This window comes from Onthophagus taurus, chromosome 2 (genome assembly GCF_036711975.1).
Source record: "Onthophagus taurus isolate NC chromosome 2, IU_Otau_3.0, whole genome shotgun sequence".
Taxonomy (NCBI): Eukaryota; Metazoa; Arthropoda; class Insecta; order Coleoptera; family Scarabaeidae; genus Onthophagus; species Onthophagus taurus.
This window is the reverse complement of record NC_091967.1, coordinates 21,599,332-21,626,195: the sequence shown is the minus strand read 5'-3', so window position 1 is coordinate 21,626,195 and position 26,864 is coordinate 21,599,332. Positions and strand designations below refer to the sequence as shown.

At 32.9% G+C, this 26,864-nt stretch overlaps 1 protein-coding gene and 2 long non-coding RNA genes across 3 annotated transcripts; 2 read left to right on the top strand and 1 right to left on the bottom strand.

Annotated features, from left to right (window-relative positions):
- Positions 1-523: 523 nt before the first annotated feature.
- On the bottom strand, positions 524-26,518 carry LOC111426233 (SIN3-HDAC complex-associated factor). Its single transcript, XM_023060669.2, has 5 exons — positions 26,427-26,518; positions 12,132-12,274; positions 11,918-12,071; positions 11,401-11,765; positions 524-6,904 (listed from the first exon to the last, which is right to left on the bottom strand). Exons 2-5 carry the CDS (start codon positions 12,203-12,205, stop codon positions 6,610-6,612), a joined length of 888 nt encoding a protein of 295 aa, XP_022916437.1. The 5' UTR covers positions 12,206-12,274; positions 26,427-26,518; the 3' UTR covers positions 524-6,609.
- Positions 19,692-23,759, top strand: LOC139429057 (uncharacterized). The gene is made up of 2 exons (XR_011639762.1): positions 19,692-20,322; positions 20,375-23,759. It is a non-coding gene; the product is annotated as an uncharacterized lncRNA (long non-coding RNA).
- Positions 24,211-26,166, top strand: LOC139429058 (uncharacterized). The gene is made up of 2 exons (XR_011639763.1): positions 24,211-25,566; positions 25,624-26,166. It is a non-coding gene; the product is annotated as an uncharacterized lncRNA (long non-coding RNA).
- Positions 26,519-26,864: the final 346 nt, after the last annotated feature.

The window sequence follows — 26,864 nt, the reverse complement described above, 5'->3', positions numbered from 1 at the left end:
ACGCCTTCTATCGACTAAAGGCTCTCCTATTTACTGTATATAAAATATTAATACGTATTGCTAAGTAGCCAAATTAATATTAATTTTTTTGTCATAATTAATCAATATTAACATGTAGGGATCTAGAAAAATACAGAAATCTGTAATAGATAGAGGTCGCTCTAAAAGTCATCAGACCATTAGACAGAGGCCGGACTCCGGCTAATAATTTGGCACTCCTTGTTCAACTAGTGAAAACTTCGTATGGTACTTTCTCTCTCACATAGACTGAAACTGTGTAGATGGCGTAATTGTCGCGTTACAGTAGTATTTAAAGAAACCAATAGATGGCGCCATGTAGTTCAACATTTTTAAGTCCTAAATCTGTAAATCCCAGAGCAACGTGGGTATTCGGCCATCTAAATTTTTATCAATTATTTGTTTGCATATCTTAGTTTTCCTTAGTTTTATTTAAGTTTCATCTTTTGCCTTAACATTTGTTCTAAAACATAACATCCTGTATAAAATTAATAAGATACAAATGTATTTTTTAAATATATTAATTTATTGATAAATACAAAGATACACAATATAATAATCAAAACTCTCATATATACTAGAATGATTTTGTTGCCTAATTACATTAATAATGGAACCACGGGTAATAAAGAACACATCTTTAGAGAATTAACTCTTAGAACGAATACTGCTGTAATACCAATTTTAAAAACAAGATTAGAGTTTAGGTTTCGTTCAGCCGAAAATAATGGAACGTTTATAATTATATCTTAAAATAAAGTGCTTCATGCCAAAATACAGTAGCGTAATGTAAAAAAAGAAATTCTTAGAGTGGTAACTTATTTCCTTGTGCTTAGTAAATTGTAAATGCTTTATTAAAATAAGTAAGCTTCTGGTACTTTTGGCATATAGCATTTTGAAAGACACGTTTACATTCTTTTTTTCTAAAGTTTTTATAAAATCTCAAAATTTTCCCCTAAAAACCATAAACCTCCACGATATCAATAACAAATACCAACTTGTATTTTTTTTTTAATTTATTTGGTGTCCTATAAGGTTTTTTTTAAATTGTTATACAATGTTTATATAAAAGCACAAAATTTAGAATATCATCGTTCGATGCCCGTGCTTCAACCCCTCATTATTTAATATTATTTAAAAATTGGCCAGCCGTAATATTCCCTCCCCCAAAAGTTATTTAATTTAATTAGTATTTTCTTTAGATTTTTATCAAAAATACCCATGAGATCCCCAAAAATTTATATTTTCTATTAAAAATTTTTCCTTAGCCAACAAAAGCGAACATTTTTCCTAAACTTCGTATAAAACTTCAAATTTACATTTGAATGATAACCACGATGAAACGCGAGAGAGACACAGAGCAACATTTAACACGAAATGAAACTCGTTCAAAGAAGCTAGCCGAAATAAATAGAAAAATCTAAAGCTACTACATAATTTGTTATTTTTTTTCCCTTAAAATTTAGTACGAATATACAATAATATAATACTTAAATATCAATTTATTTTCTCATTATTATTTTTCTTTTCATTTTAATTGTTTTTTTTCTCTAAGAAATTTAAACTTAGGGTCACAACAATTAGAGATCTAGGATTTTTCTTAACAGGCTAAGGTCAACGACCTTTTAACATTTTTTTTTGTATGCCATTTCTTGTACAAATTTCTTAATAAATCAAATTTATAAACAATTCTTTCTATAAAATTTCTTCAATGTTTTATTATCACATAATTAATAAATTTAATGTAGGTGATGTGATTATGAAACATTTATTTAAGAAATATTACCCCAAAATTTTAGAGATTCAATTTTTGATTTCAATTTAAAAACAATAAATAACAAAATCTGAAAAGAAAATAAACCATAAAATTGCAAACGCCACATAAAATTATGGACTAGGCTTACAGTCTATTAGGACGGTTACGGCCCCATCACATCGAGTTTATCAAGCTAAAAGTTTGTGAGGGAACGTTTCCCGTCCGGATATTGCTGCCTTCGAGCGATTAAAATACTCTTCCAATTAATTTTTTGCCGTTTTGCATTATTTATTATCTTTTTTAATTGTAAAATACCCTACGTATTTGTGTCGGTATAAAGGAACACACGTCGCGCGTACTCTTAAATTCTTATTTGGCAGTAATGCAGAAGACACCATGTTATTGATATGATTAGAAAAAACGTCTACATATTGCTCTGTTTTACGTTTTCTTCTTTACATGAACACAATCGATACGATATTTAAATTAATAAATCAAATAAATTATAAAATAGAAACGAATAATATTTAGTCTAATTGCGATAATATAAAATAAATACATCTTTGAGTCACGAAAATTAATAAAAAATATATATTAATATATACAAATTAAGTCTCTTTAATAATTTTATGCTCTTTTAAACACCAATTGCATTTTATTTATTTATGACAATAAATAAGTCGATAATGTTAATTGCAAAATGGACGAGATGAATATTTTATTCTCATTATTTATTATATTATGTATTCATTAAAATAAAACCTTTAAGTAATATTCTTGGACATAGATTGATTTTTATAAATACACGGATTCCATAAACCTGTAGCTTAGTGTAACGTTTAAATAATCGGAACTTTTAGGAATTGGTCAGGTTTATTAAACTAATCAGTAATAATAATGATAGCAGAACTCTTAAAGTATGAAGGTAAAGTGCTAAAACATGAGATACATCGTCTGCTTGGTGAAGTGTGGGAGCGAGAGCAAAATATTTAGTTTCAAAATTTGAGACTATAGAACAAAAGTGCTTTCCAGACACATAGAACCATTAATAAACCCTTGGATTAGTGTGGTGTCCATGGAGTGAGGTCAACGACATATTTAGAATTATAACGGTACTTGAGATATCTTATAAGCAAGATATAATGTGCATCAACTCTTTGTGGATTTCAAGCAAGCATATGATAGCGTAGATCATATCCTGTTAATAGTAATGTTGCAAAAATCACTACTCATAATAATGAAAGTGTGACTTGGAAATAATATCGACTTGAAGATCAGGAAGCGAGTATATTGCCATGTTTAGGTTTAGAACTAATCACATATGTTACAAAAAGGATATATGTTTGAGTTGTCGCCTAGAATACCAAAGAAAAGAAAATGGAAACCAACCCAATCCAACTTTGAACAGATTCGAAGAATAGAAACGCAAAAGCAACATTGCTTAGGCTAAAGAGTAAAGAATATTTCTTACAGGGTTAGGCAGAAAAAGGTCACAACATTTTTTATTTCAATAGCAAGTTTCATATAATAAGCAAAGTATACTTGATTGTACTGATACACAATATTTGATCTACCAGAGAGGAATGAAAATGATTGAAATTACCCAAAATCTATTTAGAAGTAATCCTACCTTTTCTGTCTTCTTATGCCAATTAAGCGTGAAAACTATGATAGTTGCTCAATAGATTTTGTCAACTGTATAATGGACCATATAAAATGTTGATAAAACAATCGCAGAAATAAAAATCCAAATAAAAAATATCCGTTTGCTGCTGAACGTCAATAGGGTTCATCTATTTATTATAGATTGCTGAAAGAAAAATTTGAAAAATGGATACAAGGCCAAAGTCTCCTTTTATAGCCATATTTTTTGATTAAAATTCAATTTATCGTTTGGTCATCCAAAAAATCGGGCAAGTTTTAGAAAAATTAAGGATATGCTTTTAATGCCTAAAAGATATGTAGGCTACTTCTAGAAACTCACAAATCAAAGTGATTTATAAAATGATAATTTTCAGAAAACCATGCCATTACCCAGCAAATGTGGTTTTATAATTTTGGTATTTACTGTATAAGTAATTAAGGTCAAAACTCATATCTTTTTAGTTAGACAGAAGGTATAGATGCAGCAATGAAATTGCAAGCTGCTTATTAATAGTTTGCCAGTACCTCAAAAACAAGAATCCTGATAAAAATCCTAATAAAAGCTAAGTATAGACAAGAGTCTAAAATTAAGATTCTTCAAAGCTATGTCATTTATGATAATAGCCATGGGTTGCGGGAAACTACAACCATAATTTATTTATAAGTATTTAAAAATATTTCAAAGTATAGGAAATGATTTTTCTAACCACGTTTCTATGGTGGTCATAAACGAATGCAATTGACAACCATTGCATGTCACGAATCAGAGAAAATTTTATCAAAATGATGAAGCTAGATATGCAGCATCGGGACTTATACTGTAAGATAGGCATAATGTTTTAAAAAGACTGATATTTCTGACAGCAAAAATTTTTTTGTCACCTTCTTAAACATACTGAAAAATTGAAACTTTCTCAAAAATGACCAGATTGTCATTTTTCGGCAACATCTGAAGATGTTTTAGTACCGTCATTATGTGATATTTGTGAAAAAAAATTATAGTAGCGAAAACATCGAAACATATTATACAGGGTGATTTATAACACACGGAGTAGACTCAAAGGGTTGGGTTGTTAATAATGTTTTGACCACAACTTCATAATCACAAAGATATATAACGTTAAAGTTGTATTAATGGCCCAGCATTTCTTTCGGGGTTACTTAAATCAAATTACGTAGATGCGCTTATTGTTTATGGAGCTGCTGAACAAAACGCTGCACACGCAAGACATCTGTATTTGAAACACTTTCCAAATCGACAGATGTCTTCAGAAAACATTTTTCTTCGGTTAGTTCAGCGGGGGAGAGGCAGAAAAGTTGCAACCTAAGAAAGGTCTTGGTGGCTGGCGGCACACCAAACAGACATGGAGTGAATGTAGAAGAAAAACCATTTGCAAACTTCTGACTGACTCCCGCTGATTATCCTTGCGACTGGCTAAATAATTGAGATTTTGTAATTTTGCATTCTATTATTTCTTTTACCAAATTATGTGTTATCGAAAATAACAAAACTACTTAAACAATAAATTGTCTAGTTTTACAGCTCCTTCAAAAATGAGAATGGAGTTGCCAAGTTTTTTAATTGTTCTTTACTGAATATCAGCGATTCTCAAAAATAGACGTTAAATTATTTAAAAAATAACATGCGATATCTATGTAACTATTAAGTTTTTAACAAAACATTATTAAGAAAATCTCTTCAGTTTTACCTCTAGTACCTACGCTTTTAGTCTGCTCCATATGTTACAAATCACTTAAATATTGAGGAGACATCAGTAGTAAATATCATTTAAAGATGTTTAGAAAAACCTTAACTTTAAAGCCTTGGTAATGTCAATTTAATCATTGCTTAATCTTTACGTAATCTTAACCATATAATGGAAAGAATAAAGGCGAAACATTTTGGAAGATGGAAGTTTTTATATTCGGTTTAAAATTAGTTAATCTGCATGATATAGTTTGAATTACTTTGTATATAAGAAAATTTGAAAAATCTTTCAATGTTATATGCAGTACTGGCAGTAAGTTAGCCTCAAATTAGTGAGAATAAAACAAATAAACAATTTGCTTTTTAGTGGAAATACGAAAATAACTACGCAAATTGTCTATTAAAATGTAATTACAGTTGTAATTGAAAATATTGATGTTTGTACCTAAACTTACCAAACAGATGTTGTAACTCTGTATGTTATGGATATTATTAATTTGTTTATCTAGTGATATAATCCATAATATCCACAGTTACGGTATCCGCAATTTTGGCTTTTACTTCATTAATAAATAAATAACCATTAAATAGTATTACTCAAAAATTATTAGTGTAACACTTCACTATACCTCAGGGAATATTAAATTTGATGGAAAATTACAAATCATAAGTATAAATAATAAAAAAATATAATTAATTTCAAAATTCGATATAAAACATTTCCTATAGCACCCAAAGGTTTTATTTTAATGAACACAATTATTTTTTAAAAAAACGGCCGTTTAATATAATACAATTTTGATTGATTTTTTTGAACAGATTTAACATTTATCAATGTTTTTAAATTTAAATCTGAAAATCAATGATAAATGTATCTGTCGATTTTTGTAACCACCGTTTTTTTTTCTTTTTCCTCAATTTTCTATTTTTTTTTCAATTTCATTACAAGATAAAAAAATTAATTATAAAAAATTAACATCATTTTTAACCTTCGGTGTCTTACAACAAACAATCAAAAAGTAATCAATCCTAGTTTGGACCCAAACATTTTCATTTTCTTTTACTAACATCAGCACGGATTCTTTTCATGCACCTTATTTTCATTTTTCTCATCTTTTACCTACTTTATTTTCCTTCTTTCACAGACAGCCAGCTTTGAGAAAGTCGATTCCTTCAAAACCCTTCATTATTCTTTCTTTTTTTTTCAATAAATTTGTACTGTCGGCAAGAGAAACGATCCACGGCCCTATCATCGTGAATCGATTCATTTAAAAAAGACCCCACACGCGTCCTGAACACAAATTACTACTACTAATTATTCATCATTGCAACCTTAATATATATATATTTTTATTTCGACGATGAGGGTCGCAGACCGTAAATATACGAACAACCACTTTTCAACTAGAGAAAGGAGAAAACTCAACGAGACGGACAACTATTCGTTAATATAAATTACAAAACGGCCTAGATGGAGCGTGCGTTAATTGGCAGAAGGGATTTCACGCTTTTCTGTCGGAGATCTGCTCGCATCCGTAGCTCTAGGACTTCCTGAACCTCCTTGATTCGATGAATCGTCATAATAACCAGAATCTGAACTATTGTCGCTGTTGTACATTTTCGATGAAGAATCATTTATTTCATTCGTTTCGACTTTACATTGAGTTGGTCTCAACTTACATAATTGAACACGGGCGTTACACGCTTTTAGGAACCGTCTATCTACCAAAATTTCCCCATGTTCACCTCTAAATATTATTCCACAACATATTGACTCTCTGAAAATAAAATTATTATATGCATACATATTACGTTGTTTCTAAAAAAATAAACTTTTATGAAATGCTGATTTGCAAGAATGTTAATTGGGAAAAAAAAGTTTCAGAGAAGGTACAAAATTATATCTAAATTGACATTTTAACTATTATGACATTTATTTTGAAAGTGACCATTATTTTATGTTTAATCCAAGGACGGCAGAATCTAAAAGGACTGCTAATCGCTTAATCAGATGCACGGCCCGTTCATGACGTCACGCATGGGTAGGCATCGACTTTATTGTTCGTGTTTTGTAATGTTGCCATTTTGTGACTTAATAGGGTTCATAATACAAAAGGAAAATCTTGATCGAATTTAGCCGTGAGTCTCTTAAGACGGCTAAATCCGAATGTTTCTAGCTCTAGATGTTAGTTCTACTTTTAGCTCAATAAAAATATACAACAATCTAGCACTGAATAACCATTAAAACTAGAATTAACACTAGACCTAGAAATAGAAACATTTAGATTTAGCCATGCGTGTTCAGACTTAGAAAGTTTTGGGTTTAGCTCTACGCCTTCAGACAGGTAGGACAAGGCAGGTAAATAAAAGTCTTCAACGTGTTCAGTATAACCATAATTCTCACCATACAGGACTAAATCCCTGTAGGCATATCAAAGGAAGGCAAAAGGAACCCACATTTAGATAATATAATTTTCTTCCCAAGAGAAGCATAGCAAGTTTCAACTCCAAATAAATCCGGACTCTAAATGGTTCCTCAATCGGATCTCCTGGAGGAACTGACTTGAAAGTGAACATGTAAAATCGAAATAGATTAACTCTCTGCAAACCCAAATCAATAGGAACCTGGAATATATGTGAACTAATACAATAACCAGGAAAACTACAAATAATCGAAAATGAGATGATGGATAAGATGATGGTATTTACTTCTTAGGTTACGCAGAGGATTACACTTTTCTTTGCGTAACCTAAGAAGTGTCACAATAATAGTGCCAAAGAAACTCCAAATTTTTTTGTGTGAATATAACACAGTTAATGATGGAATCATACACCTCCGATGCCAGACCTCAGCATACCTTCTGCACATAATACAAGTTTACGCTAAAATTCCATGGCGGAGGAGAAAGTACTAGAAAATTATGAGATTTTAACACTATAGTAGGAGCTACGCACATGGACAAATGGTGAGACAGGTCCTCCGAAGCTTAGGAATGGGAAAAATGAATGAATTTTTTTCTTTATAATCAACATGCATTTCCAGCATCTTCCACGCAGACCTTACACATGGACGTTGCCTAATGCCAGATTTAGAAATCAAATAGAAAGTTTTAGGGATAGAATCGGACCAGTAATGTGGAAATTATGATAATGTGGGAGAATCGTGGATGAACATAAAGGAGAATCATCTGAACACAACTAGACAATGTTGAAGACAAGGAAATGTAAAGAGTTGCAAACCTTGGATCAGCGACAAAACTTGGGAAGTTATAGAGCAAAGGAAACAGCTAAAAATAAACAGCAAACGTAATTGCATACAGATCTCTACCTAAAAATATTCAGAAAAGATGTCACAAAGTTAAAGATAATAACATCTTCAATATACAGTGTTTCTCAAAAGTAACAGATTAAAGTTTAAATTTTTTCCGCCATTTTTAAACAAGTATGTATTTTTCAAATAGCAATCCCCCATTTTTATGTTTTACGCCTAAATTTTTATGCTTCAAATTTTCATGATTATCCATTCATTTGAGGTACCTACTGCTAGCCATGCGTAACCATGGCAACCAATTGTTTCAGATATTTTGTTAAGACAATGACTAATTTTTGATATCTGAAACAATTGGTTGCCATGGTTACGCATGGCTACTGCTATTTTTCTATGTCCAATGAATGGAAAATAATGAAACTTTAAGATTACTTTTCTCGAAAATTTTCTTATGTAACCAATATTAATATTGATTGTACAGATTCAGAAAAAAAGTCCTTTCATACTTCGTAATAGAAATGAGGCATTGCTCATTTAAAAATAGCGGAAAAAATTTAAAATCTATACTTACATCGTCCATTAACGGTTTTTAATGATTTTACCGAATTTATCCGTTACTTTTGGGAAATCTGTATAATAAGGGACAGAAACACACGCGCAGCGAAAGGAAACCAAAGACCTGTTTCAGAAAGTCAAGCTTCCCACAATAGAATTTGAATAAGGCACTGCAGTAGGAGATGGATATCGAAGCAGTTTTGGATATTGGAAGAAATATTGCACAGAACTGTTCAAGGATCAGCAGATCCTGGGGAAAGAGGACAGAACTCTTTATACAAACGGAATTGAGTACGAACCGAACATCTTCCAAGCAGAGGTAGAGGAGCCAATATCTTCAGGATGCGACGATATGATGGGAGAACTTTTGCAGAATCTGAATCAACATGGCATTAAAATCTTAACTAAGCCATGTAATATGATTTGAAACAAGATCAATGACCCAAAGATTGGTCTATCTCTACTTTCATTCCTATACATAAGAAGAGTGCAACTACGAAATGTTACAACTATCGTAACATCTCATTCATTTCGCATCGGAGTACGATTCTGCTCTGAATTATTAAACGGCGTTTGAGTTTTATCCTAATTGGTAGATTCCACACTAGCAAGCGGGTTTTGTAAAATTTAAGGCAACTCATAGAAAAATGCCTAGAATTCAATATCCCAATTGATTACCAAAAGACTTTTGACTGCCTCAATTGGAAACTGCTGAGAAAGATTTTTCGCGACATGGGACTGCCTAAACACCTAATTATACTCATACGACAACAACATGCCCACAGTGAGAATAGAGAACCGACACTCTTTGCCATTTAAAACTGTTAGGAGTGTTCGCCACTATCTTCTGATTTAACATCTATGGAGAACAAATGAGAAATAAACCTGAGATATGCAGACGATACAACTTTGATAGCTACATCAGTAGAGGAAATGGTGGATCTTCTAAACCAAGTTGAAACTGAAAGTAATAAATGTGGCCTTCAGATTAACGCAGAGAAAACCAAAATTATGATCGTAAATCGATCTGATGTTCTGCAACTGACAACACAGATTTCAAATCGTAGACCAAATCATGTACCTAGGTTCATATGTTGATAACACAGGTTAATGTGAAAGCAACATCCGATGAAGAAGACTGGCAAAAAGTTCAATGAGTAGACTATTATTACAAAAAGTGCTAAAATGAGGCTAGTTCAATCCCTGATCTTCTCCATCTTCCGATATGGTGCTAAAACGTTGACAATTAAAAAAAAATGTGTTTGAAATGTGTGCGCATGCTCCGAATTAACGAGTAGATCTTTAGGGAATTAAACATCAAGAATAGACTATCTTCTATTTGCCTTACGAATATCCAAAGGTTTTTTTGCACACATTACACAAAGAAATGATGATATAGAGAGGTTGATAGTATCGGGAAATGTAGAAGGACGAACTTGATGAGCGACCCAGATTCAGAAGATTACCGGCACTTCGTTTTCCGATTCTGTAAATAAAGCCCGCAGTCAAAGTCAATGAGGAGTACTAACTGCATAAGTTGTCTAATGATTACAATTCTCAGTAATGAGAGAACTAGAAAAAAAAATCTTCAGACGCACAGCTAAACCCGAAACTTTCTAGGTCTAGTGTTAGTTCTACTTTTAGTTGTTATTCAGCGCCAAGTTGTATATTTTGAAAACTTGAAACTTGTTTCTGAAGAAGGTTCTAGTTTTTAAATTTAACACATTAATAATAATAAAAGTAGCAAATTCACGCATATCTGAGCTTATGATGCAAGTGGGTTAAGTTATATGGTTATAATACAAAAAGTAAATAATAAAAGTTGGGTAATAACTTTTAAATTTAATAACATCTAATTAACGTCATCTTTTGGTTGGCGATCTTTTCTATTGGCAATTACGAACTGAGAGTCCGCCGCGTGTGGCTGTGTAAACACGTCTACTGGAAGGTTAAATTAAAATAGTTTGCGTTACAATGAAACTAAAAATGTAAATGGTCAACTATAGTTTCTATAGTATTAATAGAAACTAACACAAAATTAGTGACATCTAGTGTCAATTTATTAATTTTTTACCTTTTCTCAAGGACAGTAGAATCTAACAGGACTGCTACATCCATTGTTGTGACAACCTGCCCGCAAACTACGTCACACCATTTTCCACGCCCAGCTGTTGTTATGGTCTATGCGTTTGCTGTGTTTTTAGAGGTTATATCCTAGACTTATTCATATTATTTTTGAAGTTTTATGTTTTTAGACGTATTAATGTCTATCATATAACCTCTAAAAACACAGACAGTTACCAGGCGTGGCAAATAGTGTGACGTAGAGCGCGGGCAACCAACCCGTAGTGGACTACAAAAATACAATGGATGTAGCAGTCCTGTTAGATTCTACTGTCCTTGACCTTTTCTAAAAATTTATTGACGTTTATAATAATTATTTTTTTTTACCTTTTCCAATAATTAGTGTCAACAAAATCACTAATATCTGGATCATCGCCTTGAACACGTCTTTTAGCATCTCCTTTCCGTCTACGATTGTTGCTGCTGCTAACGGCGCCGACACTTTCATCACAATCACTTCCGCCTGGGCTGGATCTTCCGCTGGGCGTTGATTCGGACATAAAATCCATCTCAACCATTTCCGTATCGGCGTTCGGATCGGCTTCGTTATCAGATAAAACGGGGCTGTACTCATGTTCGAAATGCTTCTTCTTTCTACCAACGGTTTTTTCTCCGGTTTCTGATAGTTTCTTGTGCTTACTCTTGAACTTGGTCATCGATTTCATTCCTGGACCAGCGCGAGCATCCACTACCTGTTTTTGATACCACAAATACATCTTGTTCTGAGCGTACATCGCCAGGAAATAATTGATAAATTCAATAATAAACTGGCATGCTTAGATTTTAATTATTTAGAAATAAAAATACACACTACATTTTATTTAAATATTTAAAATAAACTTACATGACGCCAATTTCTATCTGATCCAACTGGTAACTTCTTATATCTTTTCACTAATAACACACAGGCATTACATATTTCTCCTTGTCTAGGTGAAGACAATTGGAAGCATTCAACGAAATCACTTTCATATTTTTTACTATCAGTAAATCTTGAGCTAAAATCATGAATTAATTAGATTTCAAATATTATTTTATGAATAAATTAATTAATTTACCTGCTTGATTTTGCTTTGCAAATACAACAACCGGTAGATGATCTGTAAACTTTTGGTCGGTGGAAAGAAAACATGTTGGTGTTTTGTGATGGGGATGTGCAGTTATGTAGGTTACGTCGAATGGTTAACTAATCTATATAAATCTAGAACAAAAATTCAACAATTAATTTTTAGTTAACATGTGAAAAAAAATGATTCATACGTTAACTTATAAAAAATACGACCATTTTAAACGCGTTTATTGATTCTATTCAATCAAATGTAATCTTATCAAAATGTTACGATAAGAATGCATTAACGTAAAAAAAAAGTGCAATTTACGCTTAAACTAGTTGCATTGAATCATAAAGATGAATTTGTAGGTATAAATTTAATGGAAATCTGTTGAAATCTTTTAATTGTTTAATCAATAAATTTTGTTGTAGAATTTTTAATATTGGTTTAAACATGGTTCAAGAAATATTAATACAAGTTGAATAATACTGCACAATCTATATTCCAAGGTTGTACTTGAAAAGTTTTCCTTTTGGTGAAGATGTCACATTTCTACCTTGCTTTAATAATTCATTATAGAATTTATCAGAATGAAAACAGGTTTTAGTTGTTATTATATCTATTACTTTATTAGCAGCCGATTTTATAAGAAGTATATGTAATACCTTTGTATATCGTGCCGCTCATCAAGTTCAGGGTAACGCCTATGAAAATCATTTAGTGTGTGTAACTTCTCTCTAAGATATTTAATGTCATCATTGAACCAATGCAAATTTTGTTCAGAATGAGTGTTAGACATTTTTGTTTAACTGGAAAACTAGTATTTAAAGCAGCTGTGATTTCTTGTATAAATATGGAAAACTTGTCACTAATCTCCATTACAACGCAATCTACAAATTCAAAGTTTATCTTTGCAACATTATTATAGAAAGTAAATAGACCAAGCTTTGTAACAGGTTGTTATTTTTTTGCAACTGAGGGCTTTACCGGATCTATACATTTAAAACAAATAGCCAAGTGGTCGGACAAGCATGGATCAACAACACTGGATAGATAAAGAACACTTGCAAATATTTGTCAAAACATTGTCCAAACATGCATCGTTTTTAGTATTTTCATAATTTGTCTTGACCAAGCCATAAGATATGTATAAGGAACAGAACATCTACGCCTATCTACATACTTTAGATTCAACATTAGTTTGCCCAATACCATGTCCAATCTCGTCATTCAAACTAAAGAAGTTTGGTGTTCAGGGAAATCTTTTGCAATGGCTTGCTTCCTATCTGAAGGAGAGATGCCAGATTGTTTCGGTTAATGGTTTTTTCTCTAATCCTGTGTCGGTTCCTTCTGGTGTTCCACAGGGTAGCCATCTGGGCCCTTTACTGTTTAATATTTATGTTAACGACATATTTAACGTCGTTAATTATGCCCAATGTTTAATGTATGCTGACGATTTAAAACTCTTTCTCCGTATCTCCTCACCTCTTGATTGTTCTAAACTGCAATCTGACTTAAACAATCTACATGCTTTTTGCTTAAATAATCGCCTTTCATTAAACTTATCAAAGTGTAATGTTATTTCCTTCTCTAGGAGGGCGAACACAATCCACTACAATTATAGCGTCGCTGGTGAGAGGTTGCAACGTGTCTCATTTATTAGATTTGGGTGTTACATTTGATTATAAATTATTATTTGATAAACATATCGATACTGTTGTCTCCAAAGCCTGGCGTATGTTAGGATTTATTGAGATCAACGGTAGCTTTTTCAAACATTGCTGCATTTAGAAATCTCTATTTTGCCTATGTTTACAGCACACTTAACTTCTGCAGCGTCGTTTGGAATCCTCAGTATCTCTCGTATAAATCTAGAATTGAGCGTATTCAATCTAAATTCCTCAAATACCTTTGTTTTAAATTTTCCATTCAATACATTGATTACGAATCAACTTGCACTTCTTTTCGTATGTTAACCCTCAACCAGCGTCGCTTTTGTGGGGATATATTATATTTTTACAAACTTTTGAACAAGTGTGATTCTCCAATGCTTGTTGATTCTATATGTGTTCACGTTCCTCCGAGATTACTTCGCTTTGATTTTCTATTTATGACACCTACTCCTAGAACCAATGCCTGTCAAAACTCTCCTTTATTGAGAATGGCAAGATCGGCAAATCGTGTTAACATAGATCTGTTTCAGCATTCTTTCTATGCATTTAAAAAACTGCTCTTTGCTGCAGTTGGTGTGTTGCCTCGAGCGTTCATTTGATATATGATATATTTATATCACCTAAACTTGGTTTTAGTTTTTTTTCCTTTTGAATCACTTTTGTACCATTAATGTTAATTCATTATTATTATTATTGTGAACTGTAATTCTATTTTATTTGTATACAATTGGTTGTTTGTGGTACAGTATTATTGGGTTCGACCTGTTTCTGTACCCACATGAAATAAATAAATAAAAGAGTCAAAGCTACCCCGAGGAGAGCGATTAATTAATTATCAAGCAATTAATCCCTACAACCACAAAGTCCATCTCATTCGAGTAACTCACAACATCAAACGACAAGGGCCTGAGGGATACTGTTTCTCTAGCATAAATAGCGACTCCACTATGTGAGTACAGCGATCTACAAAAACCGGAAACTATTTTAAAATCACTTATATTTACAATGTTAGATTCATTTAACCAATGTTCATTTAGGCATAAAATACTATATTTTTTTATCTATAAGAAAAGCCTCGAGCTCAAAAATCTTACTACGCAAACTTCGCACATTATAGTGTAGTATAGAGCTTTGCTGTCACGGGCGAAAAACCACCATGACTTTACAGATGCACTATATATCATAAGTCTATTCGTTGCTAGTAGTTTTGCACCTGAAAGCGATTTGGGAGTCTGTTATAACAACATCTTCTGAGGAAATCGTGAAGGCAAATCTTGTGGTCTATTTTTATCAACTATCAGAGACAGAATTTTTAATCAATTAATTTTTTTTTATAAAATTTCTATTTTAGCAGAAGTAAAAGTTACCAGATCCGCTTTTACATTCCAATACTAATATTACACAACACCATGAGACAGTTGATTAAAAAAGTAATACATTATAACCGTCATTACAGTCTCTTCATTGTTCTGTTCTCTTCTACGTTGAAATTTAAGAGTTTATAATCTATTTTGAAAATTTTAAACCTAGCTGAAAATAAGACACTGTCTTACTTTTTTTGGTCCAAAATACGCGCTAGGGCTTATTTTCGGGGGAGGGTAAAAATTAAAGTATATTTATACAGGGTGATTCATAAGTAATGGGCCAAATTGTAAATGTACGTTCAGGAGGCCAAAATAATAATATTTTCATTAACAATAATGGGTCTTAGTCTGCTCCTTACTGAGATACAGGATGTTAAAGCGAAAAAAATAAAATAGATTTTTGTTAATAGATCAGCTACTTTTCTACATAATGACTCATAGTTGACTTATAGTTTTTGTAAGGGTAAACAATAATGTGTGAGAGGATTTGAGTTAACTCGTAGATGTCGCCACATGCGCCATATGAATTATGAAACGTCAATGAGCTTTTACGTTTAATGAATAGTTTAAAACATTTTATTGTTAAGTAAACTGATTCATTCTTGTCCTAACATAAATCAAAATGCCGAGACATAATCACTTTTCAAACGAAGAAATGAGAGACATGTTATGCGTTTACGCACAAGAACGTTTTTCTGGGCAAGCAGCATCCAGAAAATATCGTGAAATGTACCCTTACAGAAGGCAGCCAAACCGGAAGATATTTCAAAATATTTATAATCGATTGGGTGAAACAGGTTCATTTCGTCCAAAATATCATACAGGACGTCCTAAGATTATCACTCCGCAGCAAGAAGATGAAATTTTGGTAAGAATTGCGCAAAATTCTGAAATAAGCACTCGTCGATTGTCTGCAGCAACTGGAATAAGCCAACCATCCGTGACTAGAATTTTACACAAGGAAAATTTATATCCCTATCATTTTATACCTGTGCAAAATTTACTTCCAACAGATTATCGAATCAGAGTTCAATTTTGTCAGTGGCTAAAAGGAAAATTGAATAATAATCCAACATTCCTAAATAACATTCTTTTCACGGATGAAGCAACCTTTACCAGACGCGGAGTTTTTAATTGGCGAAATAGTCATGCCTGGGAAACCGAAAACCCTCGTTTAAAAAAAGATAGACATTTCCAGCACGAGTTTAAAATAAATGTGTGGTGCGGTGTAATAGGCAATACATTACTGGGCCCAGTTGAATTACCTCCTAATTTAAATGGAGAGTCATATTTAATTTTTTTAAATAATGACTTAGTCGACCTCTTGGGAGATCTTCCATTACAACTAACAAGAAATATGTGGTTCATGCAAGACGGTGCTCCTCCACATTTTTCACGTGCTGTGCGCGAACATCTGAATGAAACATTCCCTCACCGTTGGATTGGACGTGGTAGTGAATTTCAGTGGCCACCATGTGTGGGGTTACATGAAATCAATGGTCTATGCTGAACCTACTATAAATACACGAGACGAGTTATGGAATAGAATTCAAGATGCAGCCAATTCAATACGAAATAATCCTGCTACATTTTTTAAAGTCAGACAATCCTTAACCAAACGGTTAAATGCGTGTATAAATGCTGGTGGTGGTCATGTTGAAAACCTTTTGCAGTAGCTCATAATTAAGCTTAAATTTAATTTAACTTCGCACAACATTAACATGTAGGTTTTGATAACAGTTGTCGTAAGTGGTCTTAGTTCAAGTCTGTTCTAATGTTGTATTTCGTTTTATTAACTGGCGTACAATAAATTGTTTTATTACGTAATTTTTTTATGGTTTCAGTTTAATATTGTTATCAATTATCAATTACGGTTAGGTAAATGTCAACATTCCATGCCATGCTTGTGTCTTAACAGATTAATGCTACGTCGACCACCGTGAAATGTAGTGTAGTGAATTAGTAAAATTCAAATATCTCGAAAATCGTTAATATTTTCAAGATCAAAGAAGTATAGCTTTTTTCTACAGAAATGATGGGGCTATCCAAATTAAACAAGTATGTTGTAAAATAATGAGCGATAAAAAATTTGTAGCTGATTTCATCTAATTCATATGGCGCATGTGGCGACATCTACGAGTTAACTCAAATCCTCTCACACATTATTGTTTACCCTTACAAAAACTATAAGTCAACTATGAGTCATTATGTAGAAAAGTAGCTGATCTATTAACAAAAATCTATTTTATTTTTTTCGCTTTAACATCCTGTATCTCAGTAAGGAGCAGACTAAGACCCATTATTGTTAATGAAAATATTATTATTTTGGCCTCCTGAACGTACATTTACAATTTGGCCCATTACTTATGAATCACCCTGTATATTTTTATTTAATATTTATTTTACACAGAATACAGAAATTTAAATTTATTCAATTACAGTCATGTCATCTTCTTCTGGAACATGGTCATAAATAAAATTCTGAATTATATTCTGATTTTCTTCCAAATCCATTTCCTGTTGAATCATTGGTCCGAATCTCTCATGTCTTGCGATATAGCTATCGTTAAATATATTAGTGCAATATTAGTGTATTGGAAACATCATTATCAGTTATTTTGTCCCATGAATTTTTTACCCAATTTACAACTTCTTGTAAGCCTGGTTTTACAAAATTACCTCGATGATTTCTCACCATTCTGTTTTCAATATATTCATTGATTTCCATGCGCAAATGGTCATTGAATGGCTTGTTTATTGCAATGTCAAGTGTCTGGAGGTAACCAGTCGTTCCTGCCGGAATCATTATTTAATCAATCTTCCTCTCAGCAAGAAAGTTTTTCATGTCTTTAGCGCGGTGAGTACTGGCTGAATCCCAAACTAGTAAACCTCTATTCTGACCCCTCAACAGTGGTGGCAGCATAAAATCAACCCACTTTCTTATAACTGCTTGGGTGCACCAGGCTTTTTCACTTTCAATGACATAAATTCCTGAAACACGTTGAATCTGGTCTTTTTTACCTTTAGTGACTAAAAATGGCGATACTTACTTGCCATCTAGACGAATCGCCAAAATACAGGTAACACGTGCACTATCGTAACCGGTAGAAGGAACGTAAATTGACGAAGAAGCCTTGTGGTGAACCGTCGTTTGAGCTCCTTGGCCTAGGAATACCGCGGTCTCATCCATAGCAATCATGTTGGAGAGTTGGTATTTCGAAAAATCGATGCCATCAACAAAAAGCTTACACGCAAGTGCACGCTTAACAACTTCATTGTCTTCCAGCTTAAACAATGTTGTTGATCTCCTTAGAGACAGTTCATATCGTTTAAGGAAGTTGTCCAACCAGTGTGACGATACTTTAAATTCTTCTGTGGATATATCAAATTCAATTGCTATTTCAAGGGCAAATTTTTAAATATCAACCCTGCGCACAACCCAAGCCATTGGTCTCCTGCCTGCAATCCATTCCCAGATGCAACCTTCCAACTCAGAAAATAACGACTGATCCAACTCTGCGTTTTTTCTCATTTCCTTGGTCCACCATTTGACACAGGTAATCGTAGTCTGCACGCCATTTACGAACCATACGGAGATCCAGCATCTTCTCTTTACAGAATGCTACAAGATTTACACCCCTGGAGTCTTCCACGATTCCCTTTTTGTACTCGACGGAATAGCTCTTTCGTTTTGTACTCATTTTAACTGGGGTTAAAAATTATTCACTTTATTTTTAAATAAAATTACGTATGAGGAAATAATCAGACTTACAAGACTGAAATTATTTACGTTGAACGCCCTATACCCTCTGTTCCGTAGTGTAAACAACATTGTGCCTCTCTGTCAGGGTTTTTACTTATATACCGCTCGGGGAAATCCCTTATTTTGTACTTTAAAGCACATTCAATATATCGTGAAGAAAAATTTTACAATTGGTTTCTTAAAGAAAGAGAAAAGAATTCACGAAAGGAAAGTTAAACTATATTATTACTTATACTTAATAAATCAACAGCATTTTTAACGAATTCTTTTTGTCACATTATTTTAACTAGGGCTTATTTTCAGAGGATGTCTTATTTTACAAAAAGTTCCGAAAATCACGATAGGGCTTATTTTCGGAGGATGTCTTATCTTCGGAAAAAGACGGTAGTACAAACATTAACTGTCCAAAAGCATTCATTTTGTGTGTGTATTCAAACTTTAAGAGAGACATATTGCATCTATATTACATTAAATACTTCTAAATCAAGCTGGTTAAGTTAGAAGGTCGAACCTGGGTGGTTTAAGAATAAATTTGTGTTGATATAGATAGCTGATTGGCAAATACGATTTGAGAAATTCCGAATTGTTAAAACTTGGAAATTCCATTCATAAACGTATCTCCTGAAATGTGGGAACGTTCTTAATACAAGCAATTCTAAAAGCAGTTCCCGATCAGACAGAAATGCTTCTACGACTAAAGCTATTATTACATTCTCTGTGGAACACCATTCATTCACAATTTTTAACAAATTTATTTGCAACTAATTCATAATAAAATTTACAACTTATTTCATTAAATGATTTATATATATTTCTACAATTTATTAGTTTATTATTTAAAAATTGAAAGAGAATTGTTTTCTAGACACTTTTGGGACTAAAATACCTTCTTAAATAATTTATTAGTTTGATCAATTCAAAAAGTATATTTTTACATTGTTCGAAATCGATTCAAACCAGTGACCCAGAATTTCGTTCCGCAACAAATCTCTGTGCACGCGATTTGGTCCCCTTGATCTTGGCATTTTCGACCTGCGGCGACGTAAGCAAAAGCCTCCACAATCACGCGGTAACCACCATCACCGATCGACCTCATCAAGTTCCCCGTCAATTGGATGAATGCAACCGTCTCCATTGTCGTCGTCTTTGACCTACTACCGTAGGCGGCGAAAAAAATGAAAGTGTTTTTTTGCCCACATTTGGACAATTTTATGGTGCACTTAACACCGAGAACTAAACCAAAGAAATTTTTGCATGCCTCGGAAACTTGAAAGAACGAAAATTGAGTAGGACTTTTTCCTTATTTCCTTTTCGTTTTCAAATGAATTGAAAACACGATGGGGAATGTCGTTCTTGGATTCTTCGGTGACCGATTACGTGGTAACACCGCATTCCGAGTGACTATTTAAAGAATTGTCAGTCGGATTTTCTTATTGAGTCTATTTTTAGAGGTCGCCCGCGTATGCTATACACGGAGGAAGAAAGGTACGGTAAAGTTCCTGTTGATGACACAACAGTAAAAGTTTACTGTAAATAAACGGTTGTATGGATCCTTGAAAATAAAAATAAATAAAAAAACTAATATGAACTAAATATCATATAAATTAATATAAAATGCCTTATTATCTTTTATTTTTTATGATTATAAATCACTTACAAACAAAATTAATGATTTCAAAACATTCTACAAATACCACAACGTTATCCGACTGTCAAAACAGTTTAAAACCTCAACACATTTCATTTCAAAAGCAAACAACATAATCAGAGTACGAAACATTTATTTCCACTAACGAACATACTTTTTTAAATTCTTTCTTTTTAATTCAGGTGTGTCTGTTTAAATAAAAAAATTGCGTAAAACCAATTTCGTTTACTCGACATTCTTTCATCATGTAAAAAAGGCAAACAGATTTAAGTAGGTTATTGCGACGTCATCATCGAAAACGTGGCGAAATGTAAACAAGACGAAGAAAATTACAAGAAAGAGGAACGTTCTCGAAGTCTCGAGGATGGTTACGCACGTATATACTATAGAAACCGGCAAAACGAGTAGTAGCTCTCGATTTTACGATAGGAATAAGCCCCTTACGGCAAAATAAGAAAAACAGTAGTAGTTGATGCCGTTCTAAAAATAATATTCTGAACCCGACATCGTATCGTCGTTGTCGTCTTCGTCGTTGTGAACCGTGTCTTTAGTAAATGGCGCTACTCGAACACGCCTACCATTTTTTTGCCAGCCGGTCTTTGATTTTTTAGTTCAAGCTTTTAAATATGCATGGATCTATAAATAACCAAACTGAACCTAGATCAATCTGAATCGGGTTCATGTAAAAGTGAAAACAAATCAAATTTTTAGAGTCGGAAAGAATTTACTCCTACTAGACTAGTCCATCTTTCTTTAAATTTTTTTTTTAGATTCTCAAAACATAAGAATATCATTTTGACAATGGTATGTTATGGAGAAACATGTTTGTAATACTAATGAAATAGTGTAACTCCATGAAATTCTATAAAATTTTAAGGAAATAATGTAACATTACAATATTTAGCGAAAACAAACAGCAGATCGAAAAGTGTGCCATACTGCCAGTATGACAGTATGGTAATAAAAGACCAATGTTTGGAATGTTAAAAAGGCCATATGGAACTCCTCCCAAGTATCCAGAAAAACCAAGTTTCGCATAATACATACATATATTAAACACTTATACAGGTGATTGTCAAACCTATACGAGTTGTCTACACAAATGATGCATGGCGAAATTTAGTAACGAGATGAAGAATGACATGTTGTACGGATTACACAATGTTGAGGAAAATGTTGAGAGGTTACACTCTCAACATGAAAAAGTAAATTATGGTTACACTATGAATGATTACAAAATCAAGATTGAGTGCTATGCAGATGATGTCGTCCTCTTGATGATGGCATACAGCGTTAAACACAGGCATTTAACATTGCAGCTAAAGAAGTGAATACTGAGGAAGTTAATACTGAGCAAGGATTGCGAAATCAGATACAAACTGCTGCGGAGATAATCCGCCAACACCCTGGTTTAGGCCGCGCTAGTGGGACATCATTGATTCAGCGAGCCCAATTGTGTATAGAAAATATTGGAAACAACTTGGAACATTTGCTTTGATGTCATTTTAAAATCTTATATGTATTCTTGATTTGAAAGTAAATTTCATGGATATCTAGGAAACTAAAAAGCTGCTACAATTTTCTTCACCTATTACTCATTTTTGTAAATGCACCAGATAGCGAGTTAGGGGATTTAATAAATAATCTAAGTAATAATAAACTATCGTAATCATTGCAACTAAGTTAAACTAAGAACTAAAAGTAGAACTAACACTAGAAACTTTCGGGTTTAGCCGTGCGTCTTTTAAGAAAAGGTTTGACGTTTCGGATGACATGTTGCAACCTTCTTCAGAAACTGGTTCGAAGTCTTCCAACCCAACCCAACCCAACCTCTGAAATTAATTAATTAGTATGAGTAACTCGAAAGATATAGTCAAAGTGGAGTAGTATAGTCAACTGATCTTCAAGCACGTTTAGTTTTTTGCCGTTGGTTTTTGACAATATTCTTTTTACTGATGAGCCCAGATTCACTCGGAATGGAGTTGTTAATTTTCACAACACGCATATTTGGGCCGATGAAAATCCCAATGGAATAATGGAATCTGGACATTAGACACGTTTTTCATTAAACATTTGGATGGGCATTGTAGGCAACGGGTTTTTAGGTATCGTTGTTTCCTGCAGAACACCATGATTAATCTTTTTGACGACATTCCATTAGACCAAAGGTAACAAATGTGGTTCCAGCATGATGGTGCTCCACATCATTTTTCTATTGCGGTTAGAGAACATTTATATCAAACTTTTCCACGTAGATGGATAGGAAGAGGCGGACCTGTACTATGGCCTGCAAGATAGCCTGACTTAAACCCTCTAGACTTCTTTTTCTGGGGATATTTGAAAACATTAGTCTATGGTACTACTAAATACCCTCGAGGAGCTGCGGCTACGAATCAATCAACAATGCCAACAAATTCGAGTCAATGAGGAGATTTTAGAAAGAGTTCGATTATCCTTCAGACAAAGATGTCGTGCGTGTTTGGACATGGAAGGAGGACATTTTCAACATCTCATTTAACTTTATTTTTTTTTTTTCAAAAAATTTATTATTTTTTCATACCTTCCATCTTCCATACCTCCGAAACCGCTCGTGTTTATTATTTATCCGGACCATGTTTATTAAGACTTTCTTGTTTATTTTGGTCCATACTATTACCTCTCTAAATATTTTACATTCTTTTTTTAACACCCTGTGTATTCAGATTTCACTATTTTGTAGACGTCTTTATAATATTACACAAAGCAGTAGCAATGGATATAACTTCCTTGCAGAAAATGGTTCCATTTTCGTCCCTAGCTTAACTATTCATGGTAGTTATCTAGTATTAGCGTACGTATCCTTAAGTGTGTTCATGGCTTCGTCTTTCTCTTCCATCGTCAATTTATTTTTTGTTTTAGTTACATCTCAAATAAATACTATTAAATTGTAAGGTGCAAGTGCCTGTTTGTAAAATTTCTGATAAACTTGTATTTGAGACAGTAATAATTCCAATTTTTCGTCAAATGAACTTCCTAATTTCATCCACACTTCTACAGCATCATACAGAGAAGCACTTTTTTTGTAATTTGTCAAGTCTCCGAGATATTGGCTTTAAGATGCATATTTAAGTAATTTTCTGCAGATCGTTTGGAATCAATATTAGATACTTTTTGGTATATTTTGATATAAATATATTGTATGATCAATGTCCTTTTTATTTTCTTCACGTACTTTTGACAGTTTTTCCCATTGACTTACATGTATTTGCACACAATCCACCATACTGTTCCACCTTACATCGTTTAACACTTCTCCATCAGTATATACAAGCCATACACTTACATTAGATCTAGTCAGGCGACTGTTTCTAAAATATTTCAAAATTTAAATGCTCTTTGACTTTAGTTACTTCAAGGTCTTTGCAAAGCAAATTTAGAAAGTAAGCTGAGCATCTATAAGTTATAACAGAACCACTAAAGGTTCTGTTCTATGTCGTCTCATACTTGTCATATTTGCAGCATATCTGTCACAAATGGCGTTACATTACAGTTATATTTCGCTTTACAATTGGTTTGTTCCAACCAGCGGTTTGACTCGTCGTGGACTCGTCAAATGCAATCGCACATGTAAAGTAATGTCATCACATTACATCACATTTCAGCGGATTTCATTGCATCATTTAACTGTGCGATTGCATTTGACGAGTCCACGACGAGTCAAACCGCTGGTTGGAACAAACCTAATATAAAATTATTCCATAAGTAATTTTTGTTAAGTAATCGCTTGTATGGTGGTGCATCTATTGTGTCATATAAGAATGCGTTTCCATCTTCAGTAGTTATTGTGGCACGCAGTATAGGGTCATTAGAAATCGTAATTTTTTCCCACCCTGCAGATAATATATAGATGATAGCAAAATCGATGAAGGAACAGGAAGAAACGGGTAACTTTCAGTACCAAACGATCTAGAAGACTTTTCGTAACACTGGTAATTTCTTTCAGAGAAAATTCTTTTTCTGTATTGTTGTCCTAATTGGAATGCAATAACATGTATAAGTGTCACAAATGGTTGTAATTTTTATTTGTAAGTTGCCAATTGTGTCAAAATGATATTTTCGAAAATTATGACAATTTGACATCATTACATTTGTTTAACGCGATATTATTTTATACGGCTCGTTTTCCTCGTGTTTTTGTAAGCCCACACTTTCACTTTTCTACACCAAATTTGTGTACGTGCATGACATCGATGTACACCAGTTTCACCAAACCAAAACTTTATTAGTCTATTTGTTAACTTTCATAACTTTTGATAAAACTATTTTAAACCATATCAAGGGATTGTCGCCAAGGTTAGTTGTATTAAGAGGCTAATAACTGGATTTAACAAGATATTATAGAAAAACTGATTCCAGTGTTTTTAGCGTTTGGTGGCCACAAACGGATGAGGATAAAAGATTAAAAAAAGATCACTTAAAAGGTTTTTTTGTAGTGATTCAAAACTGACTCATTGTCATTGCACGATGATTCTTTTGGATTGTCTTTTGTGCGCCAAGAATGCGACAACGACGTGAGGACAGTGACTTTGTTTTTCGCGCAACGCCTACTCTTATCCGAAACAAAACACGTTCAGCACAGTATTCGACCTTCAACTTTATGAAATGGGGCGAATATTTTTATTATGTTAAAGTATCTTTAAAGAAAAACCATGATAATAAAAAATGTTAATTCGCAAATATGCGAAAAAACACTAAAAATACATTGTTTGCGATAAGATTAGACCGCAGCCAAAAAAAAAAGGTTCAAATTGAGACGTGCGCAAAATTGACCTACCCGAATAAATAAAATATAAAATCGTATATACATATCTAATGAAATGGCCGCTTTTGTTGTTGATTATGATAACTGATATATTTGAACAATGCGGGTATTTTTAAACAAAATATAGATTAGGGAGTTGTTTATGATACGTAATAGCAGATTGAAAATAAAATTTGTTTTGAAACCAAAAAGGTTAGTTTATTTCAAAAAACGAAGGGTTGGAGTTTAAAATGTAAATAAATGTTGAAGAATTACAGGGCAATAACCCAACAGCATCCACCACGCGCCAGAAGAACCGATCGATGTTCGAGACAGCCATGATGAAAACGCGGTTAACTTGATCGGTGTGCACCCGGCACTTAAATCCGACGCACACCTCGATTCAAACGGCATTGACGGTTAATTCCTACAAGGGCGCAAACTTTGAAATAAACAACTTTAATTCCGCGTATTGTCCACGTCCTCAAATCTTTCTTAACGATAAGAAATTTAAATTACTTCACTTATAAAATGGATGTCGTTGAATATCATTTTGAATCGTCGTTCAATTTTTTTTTAAATACAAAACAAACGACTGCAACAAAACAAAACACCAAATCTTATAAAAAAACAAATTCATTAAAACTATACGATGCATTCAGTGAAAAAGATTGTAATTGGGACACTAAATAGATTCAACACGTGCATGGAGAAAGCTGGTGTCTACGTGATTAAAACCAGACGACGTGCAATAACGTACCCTGGACGTTATTTCTTAAAATTGAATTAATAAACTGTTTAATTTGAATGTAAGATATTTGATTTTTTTATGGACACCCTGACCTGATTATCAAAAACCTTCGTTACCAATACACTTAACGCTTCTGTATGTCGAGTAGATACGTGACGCTACCTGATTTTCGTCTTATTCTAAATTAAATAAGCTTTAATTCGAAATGACAATCATCGAAAATTGTTTATTTTGCAATCGTACACGAACTCAAGCAAGAATCACCGATTAATTCGGCGTATTTTTTGAGAAAATCCAAAAATTAAAGAGATTACTCACTTACCAATACAACACAGATGACGGCAGCTTACACAAATTGTGCGTAAGCATTGCGCACGCTCAATACGCGTCCGCGATACGTTAGCATTTTCAAACTAAACTCGCTTATTCGAGATTAATTTCAAATCTTTTTTACCCAATAAATCATTTATTTAATTTTCTAGATTTAATTTACCCTTTAATCAATATGACGCGATTTTATTCAAACTCCAAATACAACTAACAGTACCTATTTTGACGTAAATATCCTGTCATTACTAACGGAACGTCATTCGGAAGTACCAACATGATATTTGACCGGTTACTTTCGATTTTTGATTTTTCGATTCTTTTATATATTTTCTCAAATTTTTTATTTCAATTAAAAATTGTATTATTATTTATAAATAATTAGATTTTTAATTTAATTTTTTTATAATTTTTGAATTAAATATCTAATTAA